Here is a 27,265-nt window from a genome sequence, read left to right as displayed (position 1 = left end):
CTCAACCTGTCCGGCGTATTTATGACCCCGGGAATAAGAAACCTGTCACTGTAAGCTTGTTAACAATCAAGCTTGTCTTCATCATAACCTCCATTCTTGGTCTTTCCTCTCCTTCCTCCTGCGTCCAAGTAAGAATGATTTAAAGGTTAGCTGCCCACTATTTGCAAAATCACTATTCCTTTTCATTGAAATTTTGTTCTCCTTAAATCACCCCAAGCTTCACCTCCTTCAGAAAAGAAACGGGCTTTTCCCTATTACAATCAGAAGGTAGCACCATCATCAGCCCTTCCCTCCCCTCAGTATCCTTCTGAAACACTAAATGAATCCGTGACTTTATTTATTTATTGAGACAGAGTCTCACTCTATCACCCAGGCTGGAGTGCAGTGGCGCCATCTCAGTTCACTGCCCCCTCCACCTCCCAGGTTCAAGTGATTCTCCTGCCTCCACCTCCCAAGTAGCTGGGCCTACTGGCGCTCGCCACCATACCCAGCTAATTTTTGTATTTTCAATAGAGACAGGGTTTCACCTTGTTGGCCAGGCTGGTCTCGAACTCCTGACCTCAGATGATCTGCCCACCTCAGCCTCGTGACTTTATTTTAATTACACATTTTCTACTTGTTCTCTTCCACTACACTGAAGGCTATCCAAGACTAGAAGCAATGTTCCTCAAGATAAGACTCCCAAGAATGCAATGAGGTCAATCAGGCAACCACATTTATGGGGCTCCTAATATTCCCAGAACTGGGATTCAGTTTCCAGATTCCTGTATAACAAAACTGGAAGATCGGATACATGAGAAGACAGAAAACCACACACACACACAGCCGCAAAGACAGCAAAAACACAAGCCCACAGTCACAAACCCTGCATGCTTTGACACTTGTTAGTGTAGTGCTCAGTAATCAACTATGCCAGCACCATGCTAGACACTGAGGTTAAGAAAGTGGCTGGTTGACTCAGGTTCTAAAGGAGAAAACTGCCTTTTGATTGAAATTCACATTCCTTAAGGGATGATAACAGACTGGAAGGCTATAAATTAGCTACTCAGCTTTCACATTTACAAGTCTCAATTTAGGGAAAGTTTATCCTCAGATATCATTTTCTAGCATTTGCAACATAAACAGTAACTGAAAAATATTTCTAGAATAATTTACTAAGCACTCTTCGTTTCCTTCCATCACCGCCTCCCACACACCTTTGATTTAAAATATAATTATTTACATTGAAAATCCAAAACACAAAATGCCATGTTAGAATTTCCAGTTCCAGACACTTCCACCTTTTTAAAATAAAATGGATTATGAAAATACTTTTGTTGCAAAGAAAAATAAGAATAGAAAAAAAAACAATTAAAAGAAAAAAACACAAAATTCCCATGGTGTTATTCCAATGGGTAGAGCCAGCACTGGGCGGTGGCCAGGGCCATCCCCAAGGGCCCCTGGGAGAGATGTACCTACCACCTTTCATCATTCCCACTTCGTAGCATTTGCGGAGCCGGCAGGCCTGGCAGCTCTTCCTCCTGTTTTTATCAATGGTGCACTGGTTGGTGGCTGGACACATATAGTCGTTATGTCCTATTAAAAGCAAGAGGACAGAATTAATATTATTTCAGGAAACTTAGCCAGTCAGAATCTACAGGGAAACCTTTTGGAGGCTGTTTTCCTATCACTTCCTCAGCCTTACTATGTTGCTCCCCAGCCTGCCTGCCTTTTTCTGTCCTTCTTGAAGTGCAAACAAAACCTCTCATGGGCCGGGCACAGTGGCTCATGCCTGTAATCCCAGCACTTTGGGAGGCCGAGGCAGGTGGATCACAACGTCAGGAGTTCGAGACCAGCCCGATCAACATGGTGAAACCCCGTCTCTACTAAAAATACAAAAATTACCCGGGTATGGTGGTGCGCACCTGTAATCCCAGCTACTCAGGAAGCTGAGGCAGGAGAATCGCTTGAACCCGGGAGGCGGAGGTTGCAGTGAGCCGAGATTGCGCCACTGCACTCCAGCCTAGGCGACAGAGTGAGAATCCGTCTCAAAAAAAAAAAAAAAAAAAAAAACCTCTCGTGGACTTAATTTCTACAGCAGCCAATTGCTTCAGGAGTCCTTCGGGCAAGTCACCTTCAGTTCACACAGTCTATATTTTGTAGCACCGTATTTTATGTGGTTATATTTTCTCAGCAGATAAGGTTTTTTGGTTTTGGTTTGGTTTGGTTTGGTTTGGTTTTACCAAGACTGCTTGCCAAAATTGTTGTGAGGCTAGAGCTGTTAGAAATAGAGTTTTCAGAGAGAGAGTTTCAAAGTAGCCCTTCTTAAAATATAATTTAAGTCGGTACTCACATGCAGCACAGAACACCTAAAGTCAAGCCGGCTTGGTGGGCTGGGTGGTGACAAAGTTCAGTCCTTCAGTTCATAAATTAGTCCATGACTGACTACCTGGAGAACTCTGAGCAAGCTACCTGACATTTCTAGATCTCTCTTTCCTCCTCGCTAATCTAGAGGAAATCATGGAACCCACCACATCCAACGATTCTAAGAATTGAATGTGAGAATGCAGGTCAGGAGTTTACCATAGTTCCCTGGATATAGAAAACACTCAAAAGATGTTCATTGTTGTTACTGTGATTTTATGATGAACCCTCTTTCTTTTCTCTCTTGTTGATTGACTCTCTCTCCCTCAAATGCTCCTTACTCATTGGCTTTGATCACATCCGAGACTGTCCCATAAAATAGTCTCCCTTGCCCCACATGCTCTCTAACTTCCATCTTCTATCTTGTCCCTTGTTCCCAGCTGAACTCAGAAACGTCTGCACATGAAATCTCCTTTTCTTCACCTCTCTTGCATTGCTCAACCCACACCAATCTGTTTTCCGCCTTAGTTACCCCAAAAAAGCAAATTCCCTAGGATTACCAATGAATCGTGTTGCCAAATTTTACAGATATTTTTCAGTCCACATCCTACATAACCTATCTGAAGCAGCTTACAATGTTGATACCTCCCTTCCCCCTGTGAGACAGGCTTTTTCCCTTGGCTTCCATAATCCCAAACACCCCAGTTCCTTCTGCCTCTCAGGCTGCAGCCTCCCGGTATTGTTTACAGATTCAATTTCCTCCATCCAACATTAAGCCAGAGGTGCTCAGGGCTCAATCTTAGGTCTTCTTCTTCTCTTACTACTCCATATTCTCCCACAAGACAATCTAGTGCATGTCCATGGCTTCCATCATCACCAAATGCAGATCACTCAGAATGTATGCTCCCAACACAACCCTCTTCTCTGAGCTCCTGGTACATATGTCCAGCTGCCCACAGGAAGTTTCTGCTCTAAGATTTAGAAGTCACCTCCATCCCTTTATCCCTCAAAATAAATCTGGTTTATAGGGAGCAGAATATTAAAATTCACAAACTAATAAATATTGGCATGTTTTTACAAAGTCTGTTTGCGTAAGTCTAAACTCTTACATATCTTGGGGAAATGTCCTGAATTTAGACTAAGGAAGTTATGTATACTATTGTAAAACATAGTTCTCATTCTCCCACCCCAAAACTGAATATATATTTCACACCCTAGTTCAGATTCTCTGCTTAAGTCTCTATTTTTTTCATTTACTAAGGGCAAGATGCAACATGCAGTGAAATGTTTTAACTACAGAGCTCTTTGTTCTTTATTCAACTTAAGGGTCAGGCCCAATTAGAAGAGGGTGGAGTGAGGACTTGACAAGAAATGCTGGCCTCATAAAACTTGGCTTTCCATCTTTAAATATACATTATAAAAGTCACTGTATACACGGGCTTCAGATCAAATTAACATTTGCACTCTTCTATTGCATAACAGAAACCAGCAAACTAGTCAGCAGAGTTATAAACCTGTAACTTCAGTAAAAGACCACACACTGACTCAGATATCCAGACATAGTTATTATTTTTAGAATTGTCCTTATTAATAGGGTCAAACTGAAGAAGTAATAGAACCAGAAACAAAACTTATCTGTGCAGATGCTAACCGCAAGCAAAAAGTGTATCCTTCTGATACCCTAAAGAAACTTTCAGCGTTTAGTCTCCTGTGGTATTTATGCAGTATATGCTGATATATTTCAGCTTTTAAAAAAAAATGAGTATATGGCCAGGCGTGGCAGCTCATGCCTATAATTCCAGTACTTCAGGAAGCTGAGGTGGCAGGATAGTTTGAGATCAGGAGTTTTAGACCAGCCTGGGCAACATAACAATATCTTCTCTCTACAAAAAAAAAAAATTAAATATTAGCCTGGCATGATGGCACATGCCTGTAATCCTAGCTACTCGGGAGGCTGAGACAGGAGAATCGCTTGAGCCCAGGAGGTCAAGGCTGCAGTGAGCTGTGATAGCACCACTGCACTCCAGCATGGACAACAGAGCGAGATCCTATCTCTAAAAAAAAAAAAAAAGAATAAAATAAAAAATTAATGAGTATACATTAAGTTTCAGAAGAAAATAGTCAATAACCATTCAAACCAAATATTACTTTGACTCACTTTCTCCCCAGAGCCAGTTACTTTGTAAGCCAGAAGAAGATAGGAGAACTGAATTGGGTCAGAGACCAGTTGGCTGAGTCTCATGTTTGCACGGGCCATCCACTGTACATATGTATCTTTGTAGAACCAAGTGAAATTCCTGAACTAACATGTTTAATGCATAAAAGGTACTAGATTTTTACAATTGAATTAGTCTCTTAACAGAAATGGAAATAGACGTACAACAGAATCATGTTCATACTGCAAACCTTTTGTGACAAAGCTAGAATTGATAAACTGACAAAAAGAAAAAATTAATAAATACATATTTGATATATGCAATTAAAACAAATTCTTCTTAACCAAACACCATTAACAACTATTTCTAAGTCTTCAGCTCACGTCAGAAGAAGAAAAACAACAAAGTAGTTTTTTTTCCTTAACGAGTGTAACTTGGTCAATATGTGTTATTAAAGCAATTGATTTAAGTTGCATTAAGAAGAAATTCTTTTTAAATTTTATTATCTGGTCTTCTCAAGATAATGCTTGAGAAAATCTTACTGAAGTAGAGTTGATTTTCTAAAAAACAACTCACACCAATTGTCTTAGTGAAACATAGCAGTGTGTGTGCGTGTGTGTTTTTAACTGAAAAGACAGGACTCGATGTACGTGACCAGACTGGCCCCAAAAGTCCTTCTGTGCGGGCCCGGATGAACGAAGCCCATAGGGCCAAAGCCACGATGTGATGTTCAGGTGAAGGTTTGGAAAAATAATCCGCACTATTTTCTTGCCCATCAAAAGATAAAAATAAAAAGCCTCTGGAGGAATCTAAGGTTTGACTGGCAGGAAGTGGAGGGGACAGGAGGTGAATGAAATGGAACCAGAAAGACAGGAAGCGGGGAGAGAAAACGCCTCTCAGTAGGAATCACCGGGCCCACCCCAGCCCCTGCAGCAACAGAAGGACCCACATTCAGCTTTTCCCCAAACTTCCCTTGTTCTTTTTCCTTCTTTTCTGATTTTCCCTCCTTTGGTAGCAGCTGGTTTGGCTTTGTTGTCATTACACAGAAAGTCTGCATTTGTTAGTTGTGAAAATAAATAATGGCCCGTACATATGCAGAGATTCAAAAGGAATATAAAGACAGGCCAAGCAGTTGCCTGAGAGAAAGCCAATATAATATTGCAGGTCTCTCCTTTTGTCACCTCTTTTCCCTCAGTATTTTCTGGTGGTCACTTCAGATCAGATCTCTTTCCTGAGTTTCCTGAATGTCCACCTGCCCCTGTCCATCAAGACTTGACTCTCTCACACTCGTCAAGATGGATGTGCCCCAGACAGAACCGACGACTGTCTTCTTTCCTCGCCAGTCTGTTCCTATTCACTTCCCAGCTGAACCAAGAAATGTCTGCACGTGAAGCCTGAAACATGGGCATTATTCTAGATTCAACCTCCTTCCTCACTTGACCCTCCCTCCCCACCTCCCACCACAGGCACACAGATCAAAACAAATATTTTCTAATTATTTTTCACAGCGAAACCAATTTTGCACTGGGCACCACCATAGTCCCTACCTTCTCCAGCCCAGATCATTACCACAGCCCACCGCAGGACCCTTTGCCTCCAGCCTTCCCCCGCCAATCCTTCCCCACAGGGTGGCCACAGTGATTTTTCCTAAAATCATACGCCATCAGGCCACTATCCTGCCTCAATGTCCTGAGGCTCCTCCAAACTCTAAAAATGACATCTAAATGCAATGCCTTCACAGTTTGCAAAGCTGTTATGTTTTTCCTTGCCTTCTCTCCCCACTCTAACTCCCATCCAAGTTCTGATCATGTCTTTCTGTTGACACATGTCATGCTTCTCACCCCCAGGACTTGGCACATGCTCTTCTTCTTCACGGAAACACACTTTTTCTCCTCTTGGCCCAACTGACTCCTACTCATCTTCTAAGTGTGCCAGTCAAGATGTCAATTCCTCTGTGAAATCTTATCTGCCCTTCCAGCCATGCTTAGTTTGTGTCTCATCATAGGACTTACTATGTTGGGTTTTAACTGCTTGTCTCGATGCCCAGATCAGTTTAGGCATGGCAAGGGATGGGCCATATCCGTCTCATTTATGGCTATTAATCCTGAGCCCAGCGCATTCTCACACACATAGTGGAGCTCAACAAGTATCCAATATCTGAACAATACTGAGATGCTAAAGCTCCCCTCACCCCCAGCTTCATTTGTGGAGCACAGGCCTCTTGAGGGGGACGACTGGGGTTCTATAAAGGAAGTAATGAGTGGGAAGGTTAGGACCCTGAACAATATGATGGCCATTCTACCTCAGGACCCCAAAACTCAAATCCGCAAGAACAAGGCTTGGTTCTAAGCAGGGGCAGTCTGCTCTTCAGCACTGGGTGAGGCCAGACATGAACACAAAGCAGATGTTCATAGACGAAGAGGGCCAGGAAGGGATCCATGAAGCCACGCTTTGCTCATGAATTATCCTCACTACTCTTTCCGTTTTGAGGCCTTGCCTCTTTCCTAATATGACTGTATTTCATGATTGCCCCAAAGAAAAATCAACATATTTGAATTATTCCAAAGCTTGTTTTATATAGAAATGTTTTTCTGAATTAAAATGCCATTTTCCCCTGCTATAATATGTTGGTTATGGAGACATTTTAATATGGTTCATTTTACTAATAATGATTTGTTTTCATAGTGTGTTTTAACTTTTTAAAATTTCTATTCCAAGATTTTACTAAACTCTACAAGATTAGCAGTTTCCTTGAATCATCTCCCCATTCACCACCATCACCAGGAAACACTTTAGCTTTAAACAAAATAGGTCTATGGTATTATTTTCCTAGAAATAAAAATCCTTATAAATGAAGTATTAACAAGGCTGAAGAAAAGGCATATCTTGATCAAAGGGTTTCTTACATATAAACTACATAAACTGTTGTGTAGCTGACTGATTTTATGAGAAGCTGAAGTTCAGAGTACTCCTCTCCTGGCTTAACAGTTGAATATTAAGATACTACAAATATTTGCTTCCATCATAGCCTACAAATTTGAAGATCAATTTGTCCCAATAATGCAATTCTGTGCCATAAGTATGTGGTGTAGTTATTTTTCCTTTATCATAACTTCCTAACTTTATGGAGTCAGAAATCGTACTTGAATGGTTCTTTCCTGCTATTTCCATCTTGAATTGGCACATTTCAAAGTGCTCCACAAACTACAACACAGCTAGGGATTTAATTTGTGACTAGAAAACTTCAAAATATATCACATCTATTCTTGCTTTATAATTTTTTAAATAAATGCATTCCCTAAAGAGATATACAGTACTCTGAAAAAAAATTAAAGTCAAGGAGACTTTCATAAGGTTAGATTAAAAGGCAAGTTATGTAAACCGGGAAAAGGTGTCGTCCCATTAAGGAATAAACACTTAGCATTCCTTATCAACACATACGAACATTTAGCTAACTGTTCATATTTTAAGGCTCAGAAATGAAAATGAATTCTAAAAGAAAAATGAATTCTCCAATGTTTAAGCACTCACACATCAAATAAGAGCCAATTTTAGCTAATCCTGCCAAAAAGCCTCATTGGAGGAGTCCTATTTTATTTTCGAAGTCCTATTTTTTATACCCGATTGACCCACAAAAGTAGCTAACATATATAAAGCTTGGCTACCTTTACAGTCTCCTTATTAAAGGCACTCATCGAATATTTACATAAAATTAACTACGGTTTATCACATTTTGAAGCATCCAGGAACTATAAATAATTTAAGTTGACAAGTAAGATGTCAAAATCTGACTTCCTTTCTACTTCTAAGCATCAATATGTTTTCATAGAGTGTTAAATACAGCTTTAAATCTGATGCGAAATCACAAGTTTCTATACATATTTGGCCAAAGGAAAACCTACGACATTTTAGTTTTATCAGTGAAAGACTATATTATCCTTTAGGTGTTAAGGTACAGACAACATAGTTTTGAGCTGTAACATTTGGGAAAATAGTAAGAATCTGCACGTGAATTTTCAAAGCACTGTTATATAAACCAGCAACTGCCCAGGCCTGAGTAGACGCTTCCAAGAGCCGTTCCGGCTCCGGCTTGTTCATTTCACACTTGTGCTCACTTCCTATCTGGGGGTAATTCCATAAGCTTGTCTAGCCAAACATTCTCTCTACCAAGGAAACCGAGTCTTCTAGGTACTGAACATCACATGCCAGGAAGTGTGTTATACATTGATTGTTTCATTTAACCCCCTAGGAACTTTAGGAGGAAGGAATTATATTAATCCTATTATACAGATGCAAAATTATAATTGAAGTTTAAAAGCCTGATCTAAGCCACACAGCAAGCAAGTGGCAGATGGGTTTTGAACCAAGGTCTCCTTTCATTCCAGAAGCTGAACTCTTATGCATTCTAACAACCTTCATATATGGAAAGCCCAGCTTCTCCAAAGGGCAAGCTCTTCATTCAAGAATGGTATCTACTTTCCAGATTGCAATCATGCAAGGAATCTCTGCAACTGTCTGACCACCAAGTGTTCCGCTTCCTAGGAAGCTCATGTATAGGAAAGAAAAAGTGAGGAATTAACACAGCCAACCCATTGTTACTGTCTTCTATTTAACATATCTACGAGACAAATACTTACTAAGACCACACCAAAATTAAGTTATTTGGGCAATACTTTGACTTATATGACAAGGATGAAATGCACAGTCCAACTCCCCAGCCACAACGGTACAAGGGAACAGAAGTCTTGTCCTGCCTTATACTCCGAGAAAGATATTGACTTTCTGCAGTACCTAGTATCTGTATCTACCCCAGCCCTTGACTCCTGAGTGATGCTTTGTCTTGGTAGGACCACCCACATTATCTACTGTAACCAAAGCAAAGAGGGAGTATGGGAATAGCAGCATAGAATTAGAAAACAGGTTCAAACAATGATATCATTGGAACTCACTAAAAGCAAAAAGGAAAGGAAGACTGGCAAAGAATTTGTTATAGAAAGAAGAATTCAAAATGTTTTTACACAAAAGTGGGAATGTATGATTGTCATAAAACATGAAGGATTAAAAGTATTCACAGTTATGCCAAGGAAAAAAATCATACCAAAACATCTACTAATCATCTTTGAGTAGCAAAGTAGATGAGGCAGAGAGAAGACGTAAAGAAGTTTTCAACAGCTTTGCCAAATAGGGCTAAAGGGAGGAGGAGGAGAAAGTCAAATATTCTAATAGATTGTGCCAGGATATTTTGAAAATTGTTCATACCGTTAATCAAAAAAAAGATCTGAATTGGGACAGGGGTGGCAAGAAGTCGTATGGAACAATTTAAAACCTGTTGATATGAGATTTCCATCATAAACTCAAAGCGACCTCCCAGCACGCTGTTGTAAATACAGTTCTGAAGCTTGGAAATTGTGTCAAAATGAAGTGGGAGACCATGTTCCACTTCCAACAAGCGGAAGCAATTCCACTTCCAACAATTCTGCTTTGAGGTGTAGACCCAAAATAATTGAAAGCAGAAACTCAAATAGATATTTTTATACCCATGTTCATAGCAAAATTACTCAGTATACCCACAAGATGGAAATCATCCAAATGTCCATCAACAGACAAATAGATAAACAAAGTGTGGTCTATCCATACAGTGGAGTATTATTCAGCCTTAAAAAGGAAGGAAACTCTGACACATGCTACAACATGAATGAATCATGAAGACATTATGCTAAGTGAAATAAGCCAGACACAAAAGGACAAATATCACATAGATGCACTTACATGACGTACCTAGAATAGTTAAACTCACAGAGACAGAAAGTAGAAGAGAGGTCAGCAGGAGATGTGGGGAAGGGGAACTTGGAGTCATTGTTTAATGAGCACAGAGCTGGCCGGGCACAGTGGCTCATGCCTGTAATCCCAGCATTTTGGGAGGCTGAGGCGGGCAGATCACCTGAGGTCAGGAGTTAGAGACCAGCCTGCCCAACATAGCAAAACCCCATCTCTACTAAAAATACAAAAACTTAGCTGGGTGTGGTGGTGGGCACCTGTAATCCCAGCTACTTGGGAGGCTGAGGCAGAAGAATCTCTTGAACCCAGGAAGCAGAGGTTGCAGTGAGCCGAGACTGCACCACTGCACTCCAGCCTGGGTGACAAGAGTGAAACTCCATCTCAAAAAACAAAATAAAATAAAAAATAAGTACAGAGCTTCACTTTGGGAGGATGAAAAGTTCTGGTTGCACAAAAATGTGAATGTACTCAATGCCACTGAACCGTACACTTAAAAATGATTAAAGTAGTAAATTTCATATTATGTATATCTTATCACAATTTTATTTTTATTTTTAATATATATATTTTTAAATTTCAATAGCTTTTGGGGTACAAGTGGTTTATGGTTTCATGGATGAATTGTATAGTTTACCACAATTTTTTAAAATGAAGTTGAAGGCTGGGTGTGGAGGCCTGTTTTCCCGGCACTTTGGGAGGCTGAGGTGAGGGGATCACTTGAATCCAGGAGTTTGAGACCAGCCTGGGCAACATAGCAAGACCCCAGCTCTACAAAAGTTTTTAAATTAGCCAAGTGTGGTAGTGTGGTCCTGTCATCCCAGCTACTCAGGAGGCTGAGGTGGGAGGATCACTTGATCCTAGGAGGTTGAGGTTGCCCTGAGCTGTGGTTGTGCCACTGCACTTCAGCCTGGGGGACAGAGTGAGACCCTGCCTTAAAAAAAAAAGAAAGAAGAAGAAGAAGAAGAAGAAGAAGAAGAAGAAGAAGAAGAAGAAGAAGAAGAAGAAGAAGAAGAAGAAGAAGAAGAAGAAGAAGCAGCAGCAGCAGCAGCAGCAGCAGAAGCTGAAGGTGTAGGAAGCATCTACATGGAGTGGGTCAAGAATAGGAATAAAGTTGGCCTGTTCAGATTCCCTTCTGTGCACCATGCACTGGGCCAAGAACTGGGTAGCAGCAGAACCCACATGCTTCCCATGGACCAGGTGCTGGGCTAGGTGAACTCAGCATTTTGCCTCATCTAATCATCACAAGCAATGAGTTAGATTATCCTAGTTCCCATGTTACAGAAGCAGAAACTGAGACTCCAAGAAGTTGACTCACTTGTTCAAGTTTTCTTGGCTAGCAGATGGCAAAGCCATGATTAAATCCAGGTCTGTCGCATTCACAAGTCTTTCAGGAGTGCCATGGTAGGGTTGGTGAAATAAAAAGAACTTGACGATGACTGAACAAGAACACCTAAATATTAAGTTATATTTTAAACTATAATAAAAATATTATTCCCTGATGGAATTACTATATGGTATCATTGGGAGGGCATTTCAGAAGCAGTAATAAAACTATTTCCAGAACCCATGATTCCTAACACTTCCATAGTTATATCTCCCAAAATATGAAAGAGTAACCCATAAAAAGTATTCATCAGTAGATTATGGCATATGCAAATCTTTCTGGAAAACCTTTCCACATACTCCAGAATAAAATAAAGAAAAAAAGAAAAAGTAGAAAGCAACGTATTAAGGAAATAAATAAGAAATTTATATTCTGTGACAGAACAACTGCAGTATTATGTTTGGAAATAAATTTTGACTCACATATTAAAGTGAATATCTCCAATTTACAGCCAATGCAATGAGCCAAAGAAAATGAAATAGGATTTGGCTGTCTCAGTGAACACATTCCTAAAAATCCAGTGAGGACATTCAATGTGCCATGATTTGAACTATTTCACAACCACATCTGTACACAATGGCATGCAAATAAAAATGGCATGCCTTAATAATGCATCCCAAATTATATTTTTACAGCTAGTCAGTTCTAGTTAATCTTGTCAGTGACAACCACCACCTCCAAGAGACATCTTACTTTTATTATTTAAGAGGAAGAAAAATATATTATTTGCATCTAAGTAAATTTTCAAAGAAAAAAATTTTTAAAAAAGGAATTCTAGGAAAGAAATTTGTCCTGGAAAGTTTCTTTTTCTAAATAACACAAAGTGAAGAGGAAAGCCTCTATCTATTTGCCCTCACTAGACCCCAGTCTGTTGAAATTTTGGCCAGGGCAGTGACATGATCCCTTTTTTTGTCCAGCCTCTAACTTACCATCTGCAAAACCACAATTGTTTTAAGCACCTGGCAAAGGATCAAACCAACAGCTGCAATAAAGGAAAACATAATGAAATCAGTGACCACCATCTCATTGTAATACCTCAGGGACAATGAACTGCTTTCAGTAATGCTTCTCAGGGCTCAACAAATAAGCAAGTGCTATTCTACAGCCCAGAAAAGGACTTTCTGAAATTGTTCCTTCTGGGACAACAGATAACCATCAAAGAGGAGAGAATTGTGACGACTGGTGTGATTACTTCAATGCCATGCAGCATTCAGCTCACCTGTAGACCCCTCTCCTTCACTCTGTTCGATTATTTCCAGAGAATTATCCAAGCTTTCCTCCCACTTGTACTCATTTGAAATCTAAACTATGGTGTCCAAAGTAGTAGAAGCAATTTCCAAACTGTTCTTGTCCTAAGCTGAAGAAGCAAGGAAGAGGAAAATGATCTCGCAATCAGAGCAAGAGGGTAAAACTCAGAAACCCTGAACAGGACTGTGCTTACTGCCCTGCCTTCCCAGACTCATAAATAACTCCATTTTCCATCTTCCAATTTCTGGGCCATTTTGGTGCTTTGGGAGAAAATAGAAAAGACGGTTCACTAAGCTCTGGTGTGGGGGTGGAATATGCATGTCTCTCAAGCTGCCACACCTGAACGTTCCCTTGTACACTTTCGACCCTCTAAGTGCTTAATAAGGGGTTTCACTCATCTTCAGGAGTCCCCCCAAACTAACTTCGTAGGAGAAGTGCCTCCCAGGTATCCTGATAAGAGTAATGAAAATAAATTGTTCTATTGAAAAGACACATGCACCCATATGGTCATCAGAACACTACTCAAAATAGCAAAGACATGGAATCAACCCAATTGCCCATCAGTTACCCTAGATAAAGAATGTATGGTATATCTACACCACGGAATACTACACAGCCATAAAAAAGAATGAAATTGTGTCATTTGCAGCAACATGGATGCAGCTGGAGGTCTATCTAAGCAAACTTACATAGAAACAGAAAACCAAATACCATCTGTTCTCGCTTATAAGTGGGAGCTAAATATTTGGTACACATGAACATAAAGACAGAAACAACAGACACTGGTGATGACTAGAAGTGGGAAGGAGGAAGGGGGGCAAGGACTGAAAAACTATCTATTGGGGCCAGGCACAGTGGCTAACGCCTGTAATCCCACCACTTTGGGAGGCCGAGGTGGGCAGATCACCTGAGGTCAGGAGTTCAAAACCAGCCTGGCCAATATGGTAAAACCCCATCTCTACTAAAAATACAAAAATTAGCCAGGCATGGTGGTGTACGCCTGTAGTCCCAGCTACTTGGGAGGCTGAGGCAGGAGAATCGCTGGAATCTGGGAGGCAGAGGTTGCATTGAGCTGAGATCAAGCCATTGCACTCTAGCCTGGGTGACAGAGCAAGACTCCATCTCAAAAAACAAAAAACAAAACAGAACAAAAAAAACAAAGAAAAAAACCAAAAAACTATCATTGGGTACTATGCTCATTACCTGAGTGACAGATTCATCCATATTCCAGACCTCAGCATCACTCAATATACCTTTGTAACAAACCTGCATATGTACCCCTGATTTTTAAAATAAAAGTTGAAAAATAAATAAAATGCAAAAATAAAAAAGGATTAATGAACAAACATTTGGGTGCTTCTGAATCAATGTCAAAGGGTTCCTGTAGCACAAGATTAACACACGAATTCAGTCATCCCTGTTTTTAAAATTGGTTTAAGTCCACCTCAGAAATAAGAAAACAAACTAAAAGACAGCCTGTCAGACCTAGAAATAACTACTAGTTGTAGGTCCTTGAGGAATCGCCACACTGTCTTCCACAATGGTTGAACTAATTTACACTCCCACCAACAGTGTAAAAACGTTCCTATTTCCCCACATCCTCTCTAGCATCTGTTGTTTCCTGACTTTTTAATGATTGCCATTCTAACTGGTGTGAGATAGTATGTCATTGTGGTTTTGATTTGCATTTCTCTTGACCAGTGACGATGAGCTTTTTTTCATATGCTTGTTGGCAGCATATTTATGTTGTTGGCAGTATAAATGTCATCTTTTGAGAACTGTCTGTTCATATCCTTCACCCACTTTTTGATGGGGTTGTTTCTTTGTGTGTGTGTGTGTGTGTGTGTGTTTGTGTAAATTTGTTGAAGTTCCTTCTACATTCTGGATATTAGCCCTTTGTTAGATGGATAGATTGCAAAAATTTTCTCCCATTCTGTAGGTTGCCTGTTCACTCTGATGATAGCTTCTTTTGCTGTGCAGAAGCTCTTTAGTTTAATTAGATCCCATTTGTCAATTACAGCTTTTGTTGCCATTGCTTTTGGTATTTTAGTCATGAACTCTTTGCCCATGGTTATGTCCTGAATTGTATTGCCTAGGTTTTCTTCTAGGGTTTTTATGGTTTTAGGTCTTACATTTAAGTCTTTAATCCATCTTGAGTTAATTTTCTTATAAGGTGTAAGGAAGGGGTCCAGTTTCAGTTTTCTGCATATGGCTAGTCAGTTTTCCCAACACCATTTATTAAATAGGGAATCCTTTCCCCATTGCTTGTTTTGTCAGGTTTATCAAAGATCAGAGGGTTGTAGATGTGTGGCATTATTTCTGAGGCCTCTGATCTGTTCCAGTGGTCTAGATATCTGTTTTGGTACCAGTACCATGCTGTTTTGGTTACTGTAGCCTTCTAGTATTTGACCCAGCCATCCCATTACTGGGTATATACCCAAAGGATTATAAATCATTCTACTCTAAAAACACACACACATGTATGTTTATTGCAGCACTATTCACAATAGCAAAGACTTGAAACCAACCCAAATGCCCATCAATGATAGACTGGATAAAGAAAATGTGGCACATATACACCATGGAATACTATGCAGCCATAAAAAAGGACGCAATCATGTCCTTTATAGGGACATGGATGAAGCTGGAAACCATCATTCTCAGCAAACTAACACAGGAACAGAAAACCAAACACTGCATGCTCTCGCTCATAAGTGGGAGCTGAACAATGAGAATACATGGACACAGGGAGGGGAACATCACACACTGGGGCCTGTCAGGGAGTGGGGGGCTAGGGAAGGGATAGCATTAGAAGAAATACCTAATTTAGATGACAGGTTGATGGGTGCAGCAAACCACCATGGCACGTGTATACCTATGTAACAAACCTGCACGTTCTGCACATGTATCCCCAAACATAAAGTATAATAAGCAAAAAAAAAAAAAAAAAAATAACTACTAGTCTACTTTCTTAGCTTAAATAACAATTTCTCCTAACAAATAAAAATAAATGAATGAATAAAACCTTTACAGGATGGTTGTTTAATAGAACAAATACAATCTATGCATTAGAAGAAATGTTCTATATTTATTTGCATGGTAAATTTAACTCTAACCAGCGTAGATGATCTGGTGCATTTCATAGTTCTTATGGTTGGGCACAGCTTCTTCGTTATTTGCTGCTTTTGCCCTGCACTCAGACAAAGAACTGTGTGAATATTAGACATTCAGTAAACAAAAGCAGGAGTGGTTTTAAGGTCTACACCACCTGGGCACCCACACAGCTCAAGTCGCAATGGTCATACTGCGCTGGCAGGAGAGTTATCTCAGATAGGATGCGTCCCACATCAGAAAGCAGAGTTCTCATTTCTCAAGGGTGTTTGGCTTGTCAAGCTGCATTCCATCCACATCCCATTCTAGCTGATGAGAAAAGAGAGCCCGGAAAAATCTAGCATCTCCGTTTCCTCCCCTCTCCAGAGCTAGCCTCAGGAAAGAAAATGATCCAGCTGTGTGGCCTAAACATGCTACTTAACGTCCACAGGACACACCCAGGTCCTCATCGGTGAAAGGAAAGAGATGTATCTGTTGTTCGTTAGTGCCCATTCAGTTCTAAACTTCAATTATTCTCTTTTCTCACTCACCTGAGGTCTATGTCTCCTTGTCGTCTGGCTTCTTGATGTCCCAGATTGGTGATCTTTTTACTGCTTTCAAAGAGTTTACCTAAATGTTGTAGCAGCTGCACTAAGTTGCAGGAATATGGGCCTGTTTAGGGAATGTTAGCTGTTTGAGTCCCAAGCTCTGTGCGATCCTGGGTGAAGCCCAGGTTACCCTTCTGGGATTCTTGATATGTCCATTGATGACTGCTATACAACCCAATGAAACAATATATGCAAACCCTTTGTCAACTGCAAAACTTTGCGCCAATAAAAGGTATTATTACTCCATACTATGGACTAATATACAGCCATTAAAAATGAATGAGTGAGACCAATATGTACTTATATGGAAAGATCTCCAATACACATTATTCGATGAGAAAAGCTAGGCACAGAACAATGTGTAGAGCATAAGGCAATGTATGTTAACAAAATATCTATGTGTGGAGGGTGTGTGTGTGTACATATGTAATTTTCAGAAGAAATTGTTAATAGTGTTTACCTATTGAGAAAGGGACTATAGATTTTTTAAAATTTTTTTATTATACTTTAAGTTCTAGGGTACATGTGCACAATGTGCAGGTTTGTTACATATGTATACATGTGCCATGTTGGTGTGCTGCACCCATTAACTCATCATTTACATTAAGTATATCTCCTAATGCTGTCCCTCCCCCCTCCCCCCACCCCACAACAGGCCCCAGTGTGTAATGTTCCCCACCCTGTGCCCAAGTGTTCTTATTGTTCAATTCCCACCTATGAGTGAGAACATGCGGTGTTTGGTTTTCTGTCCTTGCAATAGTTTGCTGAGAATGATGGTTTCCAGCTTCATCCATGTCCCTACAAAGTATATGAACTCATCCTTTTTTATGGATGCATAGTATTCCATGGTGTATGTGTGCCACATTTTCTTAATCCAGACTATTGTTTTTGGATATTTGGGTTGGTTCCAAGTCTTTGCTATTGTGAATAGTGCCGCAATAAATATACGTGTGCATGTGTCTTTATAGCAGCATAATTTATAATCCTTTGGGTATATACCCAGTAACGGGATGGCTGGGTCAAATGGTATTTCTAGTTGTAGATCCCTGAGGAATCGCCACACTGTCTTCCACAATGGTTGAACTAGTTTACAGTCCCACCAACAGTGTAAAAGTGTTCCTATTTCTCCACATCCTCTCCAGCACCTGTCGTTTCCTGACTTTCTAATGATCACCATTCTAACTGGTGTGAGATGATATCTCATTGTGGTTTTGATTTGCATTTCTCTGATGGCCAATGATGATGAGCATTTTTTCATGTGTCTGTTGGCTGCATAAATGTCTTCTTTTGAGAAGTGTCTGTTCATATCCTTCGCCCACTTGTTGATGGGGTTCCTTTTTTCTTGTAAATTTGTTTGAGTTCTTTGTAGATTCTGGATATTAGCCCTTTGTCAGATGAGTAGATTGCAAAAATGTTCTCCCATTCTGTAGGTTGCCTGTTCAGTCTGATGGTAGTTTCTTTTGCTGTGTTTTCAGTCTTCAGATACCCCAGCAAAGAACAGAAGCTCTTTAGTTTAATTAGATCCCATTTGTCAATTTTGGCTTTTGTTGCCATTGCTTTTGGTGTTTTAGACATGAAGTCCTTGCCCATGCCTATGTCCTGAATGGTATTGCCTAGGTTTTCTTCTAGGGTTTTTATGGTTTTAGTTCTAACATTTAAGTCTTTAATCCATCTTGAATTAATTTTTGTATAAGGTGTAAGGAAGTGATCCAGTTTCAGCTTTCTACATATGGCTAGCCAGTTTTCCCAGCACTATTTATTAAATAGGGAATCCTTTCCCCGTTTCTTGTTTTTGTCATGTTTGTCAAAGATCAGATGGTTGTAGATGTGTGGTATTATTTCTGAGGGCTCTGTTCTGTTCCATTGCTCTATATATCTGTTTTGGTGCCAGTACCATCCTATTCAACATAGTGTTGGAAGTTCTGGACAGGGCAATTAGGCAGGAGAAAGAAATAAAGAGTATTCAATTAGGAAAAGAGGAAGTCAAATTGTCCCTGTTTGCAGATGACATGATTGTATATCTAGAAAACTCCATCGTCTCAGCCCAAAATCTCCTTAAGCTGATAAGCAACTTCAGCAAAGTCTCAGGATACAAAATCAATGTGCAAAAATCATAAGCATTCTATACACCAATAACAGACAAACAGAGAGCCAAATCATGAGTGAAGTCCCATTCACAATTGCTTCAATGAGAATAAAATACCTAGGAATCCACCTTACAAGGGATGTGAAGGACCTCTTCAAGGAGAACCACAAAACCACTGCTCAACGAAATAAAAGAGGACACAGACAAATGGAAGAACATTCCACGCTCATGGATAGGAAGAATCAATATCGTGAAAATGGCCATACTGCCCAAGGTAATTTATAGATTCAGTGCCACCCCCATCAAGCTACCAATGACTTTCATCACAGAATTTTAAAGTTCATATGGAACCAAAAAAGAGCCCGCATTGCCAAGTCAATCCTAAGCCAAAAGAACAAAGCTGGAGGCACCACGCTACCTGACTTCAAACTATACTACAAGAGACTGTAGCTTTTTGAATGAGACCAGAGAAAGACTTTAACCTTTCATCATGTACAATGTTGTACTGCTTAACATTTAACCTTGTGTATTCATTTGCTGTTTTTTTTAATAATCCATAAAGAAGAACTGTATACTTTAAAAATTTCAAGCCAACACCAGCCTGGCATCTACAACCTTCTTTTCTTTTCTCGTTCTGCTACCATCCCATCCTGTGGTTATTTCCCTACAACTCACAGACTAAGCGATGAACTTCACTCCTAGAACCTTGTTAAGCAAGAGAAAACTACCACAGTTCTTTCACACAGAATAGGAAAAAGGCTAAGTGTGAGCTGTGTTTTCAGTCTTCAGATACCCCAGCAAAGAACAAGCAGCAGGTACCCAAACCGCAGGTGAACACTGCAGTCTGTTTCTGGTCCGATAGTCACAAATGTATTTGTGACTCTCCTCCCCAAGCTGGGCCAATTGCCCTTGGCTTTCAGCTCACCCAAACCTTTAGTCCTACAGGGCCTTGGTCTCCTCTCCAAATAAGAGGACGGAATTGTCCTTAACCTTCATGCTACACCTGGTAGGATATAAGGAGACACACAGGAGCATCCTAGTGTCTATCCATTGCATGGTAACAGCCCCATTTACCCTTGGCAATCAGGACTAACTCCAGCCAACTCTGTGGCCCCCATCTGTTGCCGGTTAACCTAGTGGGATGAGGAGCCAACTATTATCAGGTGACACTCCTCACTTCCAATGGCCTTTCTGGAAGCACTCCTTTCCCTTGGAGAAGGCAACAGAACACAATGGTTAAGAGTCAGGCTTTGCAGTCCTACTAGTCAGATTCAACACTGGTTTTGTTTCTTACATACCTTGGTTTCCTCATCTGAAAAGTGAGATTAATTACAATGCTGACTGCTTCAAATTTTATGGAGGATTAAATGAGATGATGCATTCAGGACACGTAACATAGAGCCTGGAGCAGGGCAAGTATTCATTACACATTAACTATTATTATTAGATACTAAATCTCCAAACCAACAGAGCTCAAATTTGTAAGGACAGCATCTAAACCACAATACCCTCAAACCAGTTTATAATAACATCATTTTCTCAGTAAACAATCCATTTTTACCCTTAAGTAATTTTCTTCACATCATATAACTTGTTAGGCTACATTTATGCAGTCCATTGTAAATCATGCAAAACACTTGGTCCTATGCAAAAAATCCACTCCAGTCAGCATAAGGCTAATTGTCAGGGCTGAAAACTATTCTAATGCTGGAAAAAGCAGGCAAAAAAAAAAAAAATGTAAGAATAAGAGCCATTTACTCAAGCCTCTGAACAAAATACATTCAAACACCTTTTTAAACAACCAAGATTACAGTCTAAACTGTCCAGGAATGTGGGGAAGTCATAACATGCCTCTTCCTGAGACTCTAACCCAGATGAACAACCCACTTCTGGGCTTTGCAGTGAACGTGGTCACCTCTGCTGCCCAGCAGGTTAAAGGACAATGCTCATCTACAGTTTGAAGTGAGCCCAAAACGATTAAGCCAATCTGCGGAACAGAAAAGTACTCTGATTCCTGATTCATGCTACCTGAATTGTCCTCATTGCTTACAAATGAGAACAGGGAAGAGGAACTGTATTTTATTTAACAGAATATATTTCAAGAAGCGTTCAATTTGATATAATTACCTTTTTGCAATCTATTCTCCTTCTACTGATTAATAATTTGGTGCCATTCCAAACTCCATTTTCAAGTAGCAATTATAAAGGTTATTAAGAAATTTAGCTTTTTAAAATTTACTACAAAATGCTCGGCTTGTTTGGAAGCAGGGCCCCATTCTTCGGGAGTGTTCTCATGGAAAGAGACATAGCAGGCTGAATGGACAATGCAGACTTACCCAGCCATGAGAGAAAGGATATTTTAATAATTTATACATCCAACCAAATTTAATTTAAAGTTGTTTACCTTTAATTCCATACTGTGCAAATTAAATACCACCTTTGTTATTTTTTAAAGTATATTTCAAGTCAGGGAAGGCCAGTTAAAAACACAAAAAAGGGCAACGTAGCAATCAAAGATAATATAGAAAATTCATTCAAGGAATTTTCTAAGTCTCCCTACAAGCTAAGAAACTGTATATTTGAGCCCAAGGATACATGACCTCTGCTATCTAAAGCTTGGTGTTCATAAGATTTAAAAAAACAAGAACAAAGCTTAGGTAAGAGGTAGAAATCCACAGGGAAGTTTTTAAATGTTCTGATCTCTTCTTTTGATTTTATAGCAGAAATGGTAACACATCATATAACTGGCTATGCTACATTTATACAGTCAATTGTAAATCATGCAAAATACTTGGCCCTATTTTCAGGTGCTGGCTATGAGAAAGAAATTCGTGTCTAAGAAGTAAGACGCATGTTTCTTTTTGTGTCCAGCTTGTTTCACTTAACATAATGTCATCCAGGTTCATCCATGTTGTTGCAAATGGCAGGATCTCCTTTTTGAAAGCTGAATAATATCCCATTGTGTATGTGTGCATGTATATACATATGTACATGTGTGTATGTCTGTGTGTTTGTATATACACACATATATCACACAATTATATATACATATATCACTCTCTCTATATATATCACACACACTATATATCTACATCCCACAATTTCAGGCATGGACTAGTGGAGAAAACGGAGAGGTATTGATCAAAGGGTACAAAGTTGCAGTTATGTAGCATGAACAAGTCTAGAAATCTAATGTACAACATGATGACTATGTTTAACAATACTGTATTATACACTGGAAATTTGCTAAGAGAGATTTCAGGTGCTCTCACTCCATGCCCCCCAAAAATGATAACTGGGTGAGGAGATTGATGTTAATTAGCTTGACTGCAGTAATCATTTCATTATGTATATGTATATCAAAACATCTTGTACACCTTAAATATATACAATTTTATTTTTGAAATAATTAAAAATAATAAAGAGAAAAATAAACAAAGAAGAGGTAAAAGTGGATTTAGAAGCACAATAATTAAATGTTAAATTATTTTCTCTGCTTAGTCTCAGAGCAGAAAGATATCTATAGGGAATGGGATAGAGCCAACAAGAGGTAACGATGCCGATGATTCTTTACAGAGCACCTGTAGGTTAAGCATGAACTCTAATCACTACATCTATCCAGCAAGGTAGGAACCAGGGTGCCATCCACAATTGAGGAAATGGAAGTTCAGAGACATCAAACATAGTAGACATCAGCATCAGGGAGGGAGGTAGCGTGGCTCACAATGATTTCACAGGGCGAGCCCCAGGGATCACCTCTGTACATGTTACTGCCTCCTGAGAACAGCTAGTTGGTCCAGAGGTGTGTCCCAAAGCTGGGCCAAGCAGGGTCCTTCTCTAATATTTGCTAACTGCAAAAATGCCACAGGAAGTCAACCCTGGCAGCTGTTGCCAACTCTGCTTCCCACCTTAGGGAAAATGCATACTTGCAGACAGAGAACGCGAACCTGACACATAGAGAAGAGTGGCGGTAAGGCTAAGGTCCTCACAGGGTCTGAGTCCCTGGGTCTGTGATCACTAAGGTCTGGTTGCACCCCACCATGTTTGCAGTTAGCCAAGACACGCAAGTAAACCTTCCATTGAAATCCATTCCTTCTCTTTTACTCCCACCTCTACCCAAAGCTAGTTTGAATTGGATTTTGCTCACTCAAAACTAAAAGCCTTAACTAATATGTGAAATAATTTTTCTAAGACTAAACAGATAAATCGTAACTATTTTTCTATGGTGACATAATAATTTGTATAAAAATTTGATCTATAATTTGTAAAGCAAGTTCTCATGTAATAACCATTTTTATTAGCTACATGTTACAAATTGTGATAAAATATGATCTGGATTAAAAATTCAAAAATACATTGAAGGTAAAGAATAGGCATGCTATCTTGCATACAAGACATGAAAAAAATAAGTGAAAGAAAGGAAAAAGGAAAAGTTAATGAACATGAAGTCCTGTTTTTCTGACCCTTCCATATCTACTGCCATATTGGCAGGTACAAAGCAGATAGCTGCACAGTGACTACTCCTGTAGTTTTCTTAGAAGAATGCTACTGTAACCTTACCCATAGCCTTTTAATAACAGTTCACCCCTTAACTGGTAACTGAAACAAAGCCAATTATAAAGAAGGGAACAGCCTCTACTAAATCTTACAGAAGTAAATCGGTCTCCTCTGTTATTTCTTGGTAAATGATTCAGTCTTTAATTTCTACTCTTTTCATTTCAAATATACTATTAAGTATTTAAATAGCCTCATACTGCACACTCTAAATCACAGTGATCCCTAATCCAGGTATAGTTCTAAGCAAAAGAGGAGTCCTAAACAAGATTGTACCAGACCGGTAATGATTGTTGTCTTGTTTCTAATTAAACAAAGCTAAACTCCTTAGGGAAAAAAAAACGAAGCAATGGAAAGTACTATTTTAATTCACAGATAAAATGCTTTAAAAAAAAAAAAACAGGAACGGATCCAAAGGCAGGGTAATGGGTCAGGACACATTCAAACAATCAAAGTGAGGGTCAGGCACTGTTTCCAGGCTGATGAGTCAGTGTATCTAGTCTATGTGTGTAGCATGCTCTTCACATGTGTGTAGACCTCATGGCTAGTATATGTGCAACTGCAATCAGTGACAGATCACAACCCAAAAAGGCTAGCTCTTCCTCTCTGGAATATAGAGCTAGGGTTAATAATCACTGGCTGCATGACTGAAATATTTTACCCTTGCTGGTCAGGCCAGCAGCTGTAAAGACCTAGATTCCTGGTGGTACTCTATTATCAACACAGGCTTTCCTCTGCTATGATTTCTCAACAACCCAAAGGAATAATATTGTATTGGCCTCAGCTACCTGATGTCCACCTGACACAATTTCTCTTGGGCTCATGGATAATGAACGAAAGCTGAACTTCAGTGAAAATTTGACCTCTTGCAAACAGACAGTCAAAATGATTTGCAAATAAAGTGTAAAGATTTGGTAAATACAGAATAATCTTTCTGTACTGAGGGAAGAGTAAAAAAAGTTAGTATATAATTAATCAATTGCAGCATGGATTTTTAATGAAGTTTTTATTACAGAAGTAAAAGATGTTTACTGTGGAAAAATAAAAATACAGATATGCAAAAAGAACAAAATTTATCCATAATCCTATCATTCAGAGATAGTCACTGTTAATATTTTGTAGTACACATTTCAAAAGTCTATACCCATTGCAACTGGGTGTGGTGGCTCACATCTGTAATCCCAGCACTTTGGGAGACCGAGGCAGGCAAATCACTTGAGGTCAGGAGTTCGAGACTAGCATGGCCAACATGGTGAAACCCTGCCTCTACTAAAACTACAAAAATTAGCCAGGCATGGTGGCAGGCGCCTGTAATCCCAGCTACTAGGGAGGATGAAGCAGGAGAATCACTTGAACCCGGGAGGCAGAGGTTGCAATGAGGCAAGTTTGCGCCACTGCACTCCAGCTTGGGCGACAGAGCGAGACTTGGTCTCAAATTAAAAAAAAGAAAAAAAAAAGTATATACACATTGGTGTGTGTTTGTGTGTGTGTGCGTTTGTGTGTGTGGCTGTGTTTATGAAGATATATATACAGTGGCCCCTCAGGATCTGTGGGGGATTTGTTCGAAGACTCCCCAGATACCAAAATCTATAGATGTTCAAGTCCCTTACATAAAATGGCATAATATTTGCATATAACCTATGCACATCATCCCATATAGTTTAAAACATCTCTAGATTATTTATAATACCTAATACAATGTACATTCTCTGTAAATAGTTGTTATATTGCTTAGGGAATAATGACAAGGAAAATCTCTCTATATGTTCAGCACAGACACTACCATCCATTTTTTTCCAAATATTTTTGATTTGCAGTTGGTTGAATCCATGGATGTTGAACCCACAAACACGGAGGGTGGACTGTACTTATGTATGGACTTATGTACGTGTGCAGCCATATATGAATACACACGCACACACAAAGTGTTTACAAGAAACTCTTGAATCAAACTTTTTATCTTGCCTTATATTCAGAAACAAAGTAGCCACCAAAAAAGCATTTTATAAGCAATAAATGTTACCCAGAGCCCTTCACAGTGGGGCAAAAATGTATCTTCAATCAGGAAGTTTGACACTGATGCCCTTACTTGGTCCAGTAAGGAGATGTGGGAACAAAATCAGAAAAAAAGAAGGGTACTTCATCCCCAAAGTTATGCTAGCACACACCTTGCTCTTCCAGCTCCTCCCCGGGATTTACAGAAAGTCAGGAGAAATGCAGTCAGAACAGGTGGCAGAGTGAAAGAAGCCCATTTCTGGGACATAGATTCATATTTTGCTATTATCTCATGTGTTTACACCAAGTTCATCAATAGTACCAACCTTAAGAAAAAGTATCATATAGGGAGAAAGAAGGCGAGAGGAACTGAAATCTTCCAAACACGTTGTATATAATTGATAAAAGCTAGCCAAAGCATTTTCTTCCTTCTCTGAGATCAGTTTTACTGCCACAATTTTAAAAATTCAAGAGTGTATCTAAGTGTATCATCTACTAATTGTTCATGTTGTGGAAAAGTTTATGTCAACTCTTAGAAGCAAAAGTCTCTAACCATTTTTAAAAACATCCTTTCACAAATATCTCATAGAAGTAGAGCCAGAGGAAGAAAATCAAGAAAGTTGCAAACATAAAAATTATGGCATATAAGCTAAGCCTACCTTAATAAATTGTAGCTTGGGACTAGTTGTTTCCCTTCATATCATAATAAAAAATATCAAATACACTTACCTCCATAATAGCTACATTATCTAGACCTACATTATCTATTGCTCCTCTTTAGGAGCATCTTTAGATTTTATTAATATCACTCCCATGTCAAACTTCAAAAGTAAGTTAAAATAGTACATCACTCACATCCTAGAAACAAAATATTATTCAATCTCTGGATACAAAATAGATTTACTGCTAATGATGGTGAAACATAGATATAAGAAATATGTTCGAATATATTACAAATAGTTTTTTTAAACCCACGCTATTCTAGTAGGTTGGTGCAAAAGTAATTGCGATTTTGCCATAAAAATACACAGTTATCACACATGCAGAATTGAGCATGCAATGACTAACGATAAATCACAGGCCACTTACAATTAAGTAGAACTCTCTTCATGGTTCTGTGGAAAGGTATCTATTTAAACACCACCTCCTCCATAAAGTCTTCGAGTTTAATCTAGAGCATTCTGTTTTCTCTTGCCTCTGAACTCATACCATTTGTTTCTGAAATACCCCTTTTTCCCATTATGCTGCTTTGAGGCATCACTTATAGTGCTGAATTTAACTCTTCTATTGTTTAATGTGCATTATCACAACCTTTCACCTTGTATATAAGCAGAACCCTTAGCTGGATTTCAGGGTCTATGGATGATATATCTTTGCATTTCTCCTAGAGCTAAAACAAAATAGTCATTCAATACATATCTGTTACATTTTATTTTAAATTTAAGTCTCTGAGCTTAACAAGTTAACCCTCTCTAGGGAAGAGAATGTGCAGAACTTCAACAGGGAGGTCTCTAGGTGTGGACAGAATACAAATGTGCTATGAAGAGTGAAACAGGGAGAAATGAAAAATGAAGTGAAGAGAGCAAAAATGGGGCTGGCCTGCAGGCACGTGTAAAATAGGAAGAGTAATCAGCATGCTAGCAATCAGAAAACAAACAAAATAAAATAAAGAGAAAAACCATCTCCATGGTGATTATAATATACCATCATGGCTTAACTGGTTAATAGTGGTGGCAAAATATACTTTTAAATTATTTTAAAACGAGCCAGGCACAGTGGCTCACGCCTGTAATCCCAGCACTTTGGGAGGCCAAGGCAGGAGGACCACTTGAGGTCAGGAGTTAGAGACTAGTGTGCCCAACACAGTGAAACCCCGTCTCCACCAAAAATACAAAAATTAGTTGGGTGTGGTGGCCCATGCCTGTGGTCCCAGCTACTCTGGAGGCTGAGGCAGGAGAATCGCTTGAACCTGGGAGGCAGAGGTTGCAATGAGCCAAGATCGCACCACTGCACTCCAACCTGG

At 39.5% G+C, this 27,265-nt stretch overlaps 1 protein-coding gene across 4 annotated transcripts in view; it reads right to left on the bottom strand.

The window, feature by feature from the left end:
• ESR1 (estrogen receptor 1) overlaps positions 1 to 27,265 on the bottom strand; it is a 410,427-nt gene that overhangs the window by 220,807 nt on the left and 162,355 nt on the right. For all 4 annotated transcript variants that reach the window (XM_055390889.2, XM_055390895.2, XM_055390891.2 and 1 more), the window contains one exon: positions 1,459 to 1,575. In XM_055390889.2, the coding sequence (XP_055246864.1) occupies positions 1,459 to 1,575 (117 nt within the window). The remainder of the gene's footprint in view (positions 1 to 1,458; positions 1,576 to 27,265) is intronic.

The sequence above is a fragment of the Gorilla gorilla genome, chromosome 5, assembly GCF_029281585.2.
Source record: "Gorilla gorilla gorilla isolate KB3781 chromosome 5, NHGRI_mGorGor1-v2.1_pri, whole genome shotgun sequence".
NCBI classification, from domain to species: domain Eukaryota; kingdom Metazoa; phylum Chordata; class Mammalia; order Primates; family Hominidae; genus Gorilla; species Gorilla gorilla.
Note: the sequence above shows the minus strand (reverse complement) of the source record. Positions and strands in the feature narration are given on the sequence as shown.